This window comes from Cydia fagiglandana, chromosome 11, assembly GCF_963556715.1.
Source record: "Cydia fagiglandana chromosome 11, ilCydFagi1.1, whole genome shotgun sequence".
NCBI classification, from domain to species: Eukaryota; Metazoa; Arthropoda; class Insecta; order Lepidoptera; family Tortricidae; genus Cydia; species Cydia fagiglandana.
The window spans coordinates 7,757,332-7,765,569 of NC_085942.1; the positions used below are offsets into that span (position 1 = coordinate 7,757,332).

At 39.8% G+C, this 8,238-nt stretch overlaps 2 protein-coding genes across 2 annotated transcripts; one reads left to right on the forward strand and one right to left on the reverse strand.

Annotated features, from left to right (window-relative positions):
* Nucleotides 1–424: 424 nt before the first annotated feature.
* On the forward strand, nt 425–2,898 carry LOC134668820 (uncharacterized). Its single transcript, XM_063526277.1, has 5 exons — nt 425–635; nt 747–1,754; nt 1,845–2,036; nt 2,217–2,400; nt 2,718–2,898. The coding sequence occupies exons 1-5, from the start codon at nt 444–446 to the stop codon at nt 2,864–2,866; spliced, it is 1,725 nt and encodes a 574-aa protein (XP_063382347.1). The 5' UTR covers nt 425–443; the 3' UTR covers nt 2,867–2,898.
* A 985-nt stretch (nt 2,899–3,883) lies between these two features.
* Nucleotides 3,884–6,999, reverse strand: LOC134668518 (uncharacterized). The gene is made up of 6 exons (XM_063525964.1): nt 6,853–6,999; nt 6,103–6,319; nt 5,667–5,736; nt 5,139–5,340; nt 4,670–4,822; nt 3,884–4,049 (listed from the first exon to the last, which is right to left on the reverse strand). Exons 1-6 carry the CDS (start codon nt 6,925–6,927, stop codon nt 3,960–3,962), a joined length of 807 nt encoding a protein of 268 aa, XP_063382034.1. The 5' UTR covers nt 6,928–6,999; the 3' UTR covers nt 3,884–3,959.
* Between the last annotated feature and the right edge of the window lie 1,239 nt (nt 7,000–8,238).

The following is an 8,238-nucleotide window of genomic DNA, read 5'->3' on the forward strand; positions in this document are numbered from 1 at the left end:
TAGAAAATGTTCCTAGTTTAGAACCTTAGAACCTAATACCTACCTACCTTAACCTACCTTAGAACCTAGTTGTTCCAACCTTAGAACCTAGTTGTTCCTACCTTAGAACCTAGTTGTTCCAACCTTAGAACCTAGTTGTTCCTGCCTTAGAACCTAGTTGTTCCTACCTTAGAACCTAGTTGTTCCAACCTTAGAACCTAGTTGTTCCTGCCTTAGAACCTAGTTGTTCCTACCTTACTACCGAACGATTACACAATAGTATGTCATTTTGCACAATAGGTATTACTCGAATATAGTTCGCATAATTAAATCAACAGGGTAAGTAATAATTTCTTAAGCAAATATGGCTTCCCACAGTTTACATGTTTGCGAATCAATAGCCGTCTTTCAGTTGGCTGCGGTGTCTTGAAGAATCGCTGTCTACAATATATATCGTTTTAAAAATGGAGAAAATCAGTTATTTGTTAAAGTGCTCAGTGAATGAACAATCGCATTTAAATAGGACACAGTTGTTAACTAATGTATCTTTAAGTATTCCTAGTGTACCTCTGCAAGTTTCCAAAACAGTTGGAGTCGGTGCCATTGTCGGTTTGGTGTTGGTTACAGTGGCTAACTTCATATTATTTAATCAAAAGGTAATGCATACCTATATCTAGTTGGTACAATAACACTATCGGTTCTTTAAATCCGGTTATTATGTGTGAGAGAGTTCTGATACTGACTAAACACTTATATATATTTTTCAGTTTCGTGCCATTTTTTCTGCACCTTCGTGGACGAATCATAAAAATCTCGGAAATTTAAACGCAAAAGCTCTACCCAGAGCTATAACTTTATTTATCTTAGCGTTAATGCTGCCATTGATAATAGCGTTTCTGCTCTTAGCATTAGTGTACAAACTTGCGTGTGCTGTGATTATCAAGAACAAGGACAAATATTTCGTTGGTTTCCTTGACAGCTTCGATGTCTTCTGGAGTTTGGAAGACGATACCACGAAGAGTGTCATAACTGTACTGGGAGTCATACAGTCTGATTCACCTACAGCTCTCGTTCTAAATATCAAACACAAGCTACTGAATATTTTCCCCAATCAAACCACTGATAAACTATTCTTCAGAAGAAGTGAAGGATATGGATTTTACTATTGGAGACGCTACAGCAGTATCGATATAAATCAGTATGTTGAAATGGTTGATTTTCCAAAAAATTCTGACACGCTAAATACCGATGACTTAGAAATCTTAATGACTAAAATATCAAATCAATCGCTGCCGTACAATGATGAAGCGTTATTTAAAATATTAGTGACAAAGCAGAGGGTCAGTAATTATGGTCAAGAAAGAGGTGAATACGGTATTGTATTCAGAATCCACCATTCAGTTGGTGATGGAGTTGCTCTGATTGAATTTTTATGCAAAACTTTAGCTGATGATAAAAACGATTGCGCGGTTAACATGTTTTCTAATTCTGAAAAGTATAACACTAGAATCCAGGAGACCCCAAAGAATTTAATAGATATGATGGAGAAATTATTAGAAATGCCAATTTGCTTTGTAGATGGGATTATTAGGAAACCAGATGATAATTCCCTACACGGGCCAGTCTTGTTTGGTGAAAAAATATTCAAGTGGACTGAATCTGATGAAAATTTGTTGACAATGGTAAAAGAAATTAAGGACAGTGTAGATAATATGAAATTTACAGATGTTTTAGCGTCAGCTTTATCAAGTGGCTTGCACAAATACTTTTCAAAGGTAAATTGTGCTCGTAGGTAAGTTACTTAAAGTAATTTTCCGAGTAATTTCTTGCACCTCGACTCATAATATTGTTTACGCTTCTAACAGACGATGACCCACATTCCCAAGGACGTAGCAGTTGTGTTGCCAGTTAGATTTCCTCCAGCTACGATAGTGGACAATGGTCTGGTTTTGGAAAACGATTTTAGCGTGACCATATTGGATTTACCGGTGAAAACGTGCAAAAGGGAAGAAGTTCAAGAACGTTGCGATGAGCTGCGCAGAAGTGCTGACCCTTTGGTAAGTGTCATTCTAAAGAGAATCGATGCTAAACAAGTAAAACCAAGAGAACCTTTTGCACGGCAACTCTCTGACTAGCATGGTTTATTTCTTAATAGGTTGAAAACGATTAATGAAGCGCCTTAATGAAGATGATAAAACAGCTGAGTAGTAGAAGTCATACGTTCGTTTTTCTTCCAGACTAACTATTACCTCCTCAAGATCTTCAACAGCGTCCTACCCAAGCAAGTTCTGCTGCCCGTTTTCAACAGCAGCCAAGCAACCATGGTGTTCAGCAACCTACCTGGCCCGCAACGCCTAAACATTTGCGGAGGAAATACCCTCAAGACTCTGGTGTTTTTTGTGCCATTGAAAGGGAATACTGGTAAGCTTATCAAGTAAAGTATCATAGTAAAACTCGCATCTTCGGCGTCCTAAGATAATTTTACATATTCTTCACCTCTTGAATAAGAATAAATAAATAAATATAGGACAATTTTACACAGATCGACCTAGTCCCACAGTAAAAGAAGGCTTGTGTTGTGGCCGTTGTGGGTAAGTAGTAGACGATAATATATATAATAATCACATACATATATACCCACATAGAAAACATCCTTAACTCAGAAACAAATATTTACAGGGCCACTAGTAATAATAATAAATAAATAAATAATAAAATAACTCTTTCACATTTTACAGGTTTAGGAGTGACTGCGCTCTGCTATGACGGCGTTCTCCGATTTGGCGCCGTGGCTGACAGAGCGCTGGTCTCCAGCCCCGCCCAGCTGGCCATCATACTGGACGGCATGGTGGAGGAGATACAGAGCATGCACCAGATGGTGCGGTAGAGGAGGAGAGGGGAAGGGGGGTTTAACGGCTTGCTGTGGCTTCTCAGTACAAGGTATATGTTTTCTGGTATTAACTTATACTTGTCACTAGTTTAGGAGTGATACGGCGCTGGTTGTTTAGCCCTGACCGGCGGGCCATCATACTGGACGGCATGGTGGAGGAGATATAGAGGATGCACCAGACGGTGCGGTAGAGGAGGAGAGGAGAAGGGGGGTTTAACGTTTAACTTGATATGGCTTCTCAGTACAAGGTATGTTTTTTCTGGTTTTAATTAAGTACCTACGTGTCCAAAGTTTAAGAGTGATACGGTGGGATTTCGATTGGCCAGAAATGTATCTGACATTAGATCCGAAACTAATGCATTACGAACTGATTACGAAACTATCTAGTAACCAGAAACTATTAGCTTTTAGGTCAGTGGGCCGTGCGTGTCGAATGTAAACTGCATTGCTGATACTGCACTTTGTTGCAGGATGGAGATAGTCAACTGGCCGTTGTGGATCTACCTCAAGTTTCATCACCATCATCATCTCAGCCATAAGACGTCCACTGCTGAACATAGGCCTCCTCCTTGGACCTCCATTCGTACCGGTTGGAAGCGACCCGCATCCAGCGTCTTCCGGCGGCCTTAACAAGGTCGTCTGTCCATCTTGTGGGTGGACGTCCTACGCTGCGCTTGCTAGTCCGTGGTCTCCACTCGAGCACTTTTCGACCCCAAGTTTAGTGTAGCATTAATGATAGTTATAAATTGCAAAATTTAACGTACTTAAACGTAAATTGTCATTATTAGGTATTAATCTTTCGTATGATTTGTCCCGGACAAGTAGGACTGAAATTTACAGATTCATGGTTATTAATTCAGTGGCATATTTTGACAAGGGCATACGAAGGTATGATTTATTTTTGGAATCAGCCACAGCATTTTTATACGTCCAATGAAACATCCAATAATATATTAAACAAACTTTATAGTTTTATTTGTGGAACTTGTAAAAAGATATATTTTTTTATTCAATGATAACAAACCTTGTTTAATTCTTAAAAAATAAATATATCCGTATTATAAATAATAGATGCCTACTAAATAAAATTCTAATAAAAAGTATCCTTTCGTGGTATTAGTTCTTGAGCTTGAGCTTTTAAGCGAAGATTTTCTAAGCTTAGATTGTTGCATTTTTGAATCTGAAATATGGTAATTGGTATAACTAGGTTAATATAGTTAATAAGTCGAATTTAAGTTGTTTGTCAGGGGACATATTCATTGAACGAGCGAGAGCGAAGGCCTCCGTTTCAGATTGGGAAAAATGCTTTTGTATAATCCATCTGTACATACCGTCTACCTACTACTTTAAAAGTCGTATTTCTTAACCGATTCTCGTGAAAATTTGTGAGCAGGTTGGATAATTATATAGATTTTTGTGGTGATTCCGTTATAGGGTTTTTTTCAAAATGGCGGAGCCATGGGGATACGGTCTACATCTCACGGAACCAGTATTTTTTTTATAGATAGGTAGGTACCTAAGTAATATAAGTACCAATTTTTAGTGAAACACAGGATTGTGCCCAGCAGTGGATCATGTAAAATTAAGACAATTTTGAATAGCCGAGTCCACACAGAGCGAGCAACGCGCGAGGCATTTTCCTTGCGCACATAACGGCCAGTGTAGACGTGCCTTGCGCGCGCCGCCTCGGCCGAGGCACGTCTACACTGGCCGTTTTGTGCGCAAGGAAAATGCCTCGCGCGTATGCTCGCTCTGTGTGGACCTAGCTAATTAGGGATTGGTAGGTATTGAAATAGTCACCTCAATAAGCAACATGGCAGCTGCTCCATGCCGTTCAGTCCTCATCGCTTTCTTCAGACTTGAGTCGAGTTCGCGTCTCGCTCGGTCAGCTGCTGCTATCAACCCCTTCACTGTTCTCTTCAGTTGATGTACTTTTATGGAGTATGCGTGTTTCTGATAAAAACAATCGAAGTTATTGAACATTTTTCTGAATAAGTACCTACTTAAGTTAACCCTTATCAAGGCAGAGGCGATTTCCGATCCGCCGGACACACATGCTAAATCATCAATAAAATAAATTCTATTAGGCGGACACTGTCCGCGTAATAGAAGTGGTGAGGTCTAAGGCTGGTTTTACTGTCACGCGGACCGTCCGTGCGGATCGCTCCGCACCGCCAAATTGTATGAGAAAGCTGTCCGCGCGGACGGTCATCCGCCCGCTAGCTATAGCGAGCTTTCATACAACAAAAGTTAACAGAATGTACGTCACCATGGCAAGCTTCCTTTCCCTCAGCGACATGTATTTCTCCCCAACAGCTAATAGCATCGTATGAGCGTCCATGAGTTGCGCATGAGTGGAGTTGGCAAGCGTCTGCAGTCGTGCTACCTCCGTGTTCTTAGCATCGGCGGCCTCGCAGCAAGACGAATATTGGCAGAGCAGGGATTTGTAACGCTTTGCTAGTTCTTCGTATCTGGTGAGAATATTATTGACAAGTAGACTTAATTGCGCATAGTATAAGGTTGAAATTAGCGCTGACGTTTCATGACTGCGCGCTTGCGACTGCGTTTCTTCGCCCTGTAGAAAAACTGGCTGACGTGGGGGCCCGCGGCCCGGGAAAAAATACAGCATGAGTTGTTCCCTACGCTATGCTATAAGTCTAGTGATAGGTTTAGTATAATGATGAAACAATAATACTTTCTAACAAACTTGTATATGTGCCTATGCCTACCTATTACATTAGTAAGTAACATATTTCTATGAGATAGGTACTTACTGCATGGTAAATGATAGACTTACTGATATTGTAGACAGACAATGCTCATGGTCGACCACGATTCTATGGCTCCATGGTCTTGCGTTTCAGAGCCTTGAATAGAAGACGTGAAAATCGTAAAACAGTAAAATACTAAAACCTTATAGTGTTAGTAGTATACATACGACTATGTGTTCCCCCACATAATGTCGACACGGAAGCGGCAAAATCCGATAGGAAAAAGCTTTGTCTGCGCAATAAGAGTGGAAAAGTCGTTCAGCTCAGCTCGCATCGGCCGACACCTCAACGGCGTTTTCACTCTTTTATAACGCGGACATAAAGCTTTTTCCTATCGGCATTTGCCGAATGTGCGTCGATATATTCAGATATACCGACGCGGTCTCCCCAGGAAGACCCTATTGTTCGCTTGTTGGCTTTAGCTAAAATAACTAACAAAACTTATAATAATTAAATTAAAACCTGATGATTGCCATGTCTTGTGGGTTTCCTCGTGTTCATGATCGCTCAACCACTCATTTATTATGTGGTCTTTGTGTTCGTGGACATGCGTACTCCTGCATCGCATCAGTTCATTCTCGCATTTCCTAGTCTCCTCCAGGCTTTCTTGTAGGTCTTTCAAGAGGTTCCGAGCATTCTTAAGGCCGTTGATAAAGTTCTTCTGGCGAAATACATCTTGCTGCAAACATGAATGGTTTATTTTATTTAGACCAGGGGATTTCCAAACTTTTTAAGACACAGCCAGGCATTTAGCTCTCCCTCTTCGTTGTAAAGTCGATGTGGGGAAGACCGTCTATAAGCTCTTTAGTCGCTTTTAACTCTTGCGTTTGTACACATACCTATACCTAGAAGAGAAGGTGTGTAGAGCAGGAGTGAAGCTAAAGGAGCTGGCCGCGAAACCAACATGGCAATCGCTTACGCTTCGTAACGATTGGCATGTCGAAACGTAACTGTTACTGTCGCACTAATATGGAAGAGTGATAGAGACACAAAGCGCTTCGTTGTCGAAGCGATAGCGATTTTCACCTTGGCTAGGCTGACTGTTTCTGAGCGACATACGTAAACACAGTAAACAAATACGACAGTTCTTGCCCTATGACAGGCTTCTCAGCAATTAAATCCCCACATTGGCCTTAGCTTTGTATTCGGCGTAAGCTGTAGTTTGAACGCCCCTGTTTTAGACAAAGTCCTCATTGAAACTCTAAAACTTACAGGGTAGTTATTGACTGTCATGTTTTTTATACTATCTGCAGTGATTAGATTATTCTTTATTTGATAGTCTTGCATTTTTAGAAACCAAGTATACTTTTCGTAGCAAATTCATAAGGTTATTTACAAACTTGACAAGGAGGGCACTTGTCATGGAATGTGTCAAAAGCTCTGAAGGTCGAGATCTACAGCAAAAAGGGCATATACCCGCTGTACACATTGGGCCAAGGTGTCGTGGTTAGGTCTGCATTGAAGGGCCAATAAGTAGGGAACTAGTTTGTGACCAACATTGGATATCATAGTGATGAGTATCGGATTTTTACGCCCCATAACATCAAAGGATTTGGCACCCTTATAAAGATTTCTCTCACCGCTCAGATTAGCTCTACACTTTCCTTTCCTCGTTTAAAAAGCAGACATTATGTCTAACTTATGCAGATTTTCGTCAAATGAAAACAAAACTCAATTTAAAACAATTTATTCAACTACAACAAAAAGCATAACTTTTTATAACTAAATCAGTCTAAAAATATTCTATCTTCTGCAACTACGGTTCAAAAATATCACGTAGAAACAAAAATTCAGCTACAACCTACAGTGTGTTACCATATCGATAACTGTATCATTGGCTCAAATAATCTTTGGACAGCAATTTCTATACGAAACACAATATTACGAAAGTACTTGTAATTAGGCCGAAATACGCATACAACTTGTCTTAAACTATATATTTACTAAAAAAAAACACAACAGGGTCATTTTAAAACTTTGCTTGACTAAACTTCGTTTTGTAAGGATTTAGTAGGTACTAGGTACCATCACGCCCCGCGATTGTTACGCCATTTATGGTCCTAGCTAAATTGGTTGTTCCGTACTTACGCTATGGAATGTCCAATTTTGCTAGAGCCCTAAATGAGCGTGATTGTACATTTACGTTATCCCAGTAAGCCAGTTGGCCACATTTAATTCAAGCAAAAGAGTTACTTATTATTGAAATTAGTATGGCCAATACTAGGACATTTACCTTGTTTTTGACGATGTTAAGACGCCATTTTCTTTAGTAATACAGAAAGTAAAATAAAGGTTATTCTAAAATATGCTCATACAGTTTTTAATGTCACATTCCAAGTTTTTCATTCAGGGCTTCAATAAGACAAGTTAACTGCGAGGAAAGGAAGAAATACAAGAATGTTAAAAATTGTTACCGTCATATATGTATACGTCGTGTACCTATACATATAGTATGAATTTTCTCAAATGATTTTTACACTTAAGACCCTAATCTGTTAAACAAAAGTCGTGTATAGCGCGTGCCAAAGTAACAATGTCGTTCAAAAACCGGCTGTATCGTGGTAGTATTAAGGTTCTTGTCTAAAGCGTCAAAATCAT

Coding starts and splice junctions, on each gene's coding strand:
- LOC134668820 (XM_063526277.1), top strand. CDS start 444: ATGGAGAAAATCAGTTATTTGTTAAAGTGCTCAGTGAATGAACAATCG. Junction 636..746: donor TCATATTATTTAATCAAAAG/GTAATGCATACC, acceptor TATATTTTTCAG/TTTCGTGCCATTTTTTCTGC. Junction 1,755..1,844: donor TGCACAAATACTTTTCAAAG/GTAAATTGTGCT, acceptor CGCTTCTAACAG/ACGATGACCCACATTCCCAA.
- LOC134668518 (XM_063525964.1), bottom strand. CDS start 6,927: ATGCAAGACTATCAAATAAAGAATAATCTAATCACTGCAGATAGTATA. Junction 5,341..5,666: donor ATTGTCTGTCTACAATATCA/GTAAGTCTATCA, acceptor TATTCTCACCAG/ATACGAAGAACTAGCAAAGC. Junction 4,823..5,138: donor GGGAAAGGAAGCTTGCCATG/GTGACGTACATT, acceptor TGTTTTTATCAG/AAACACGCATACTCCATAAA.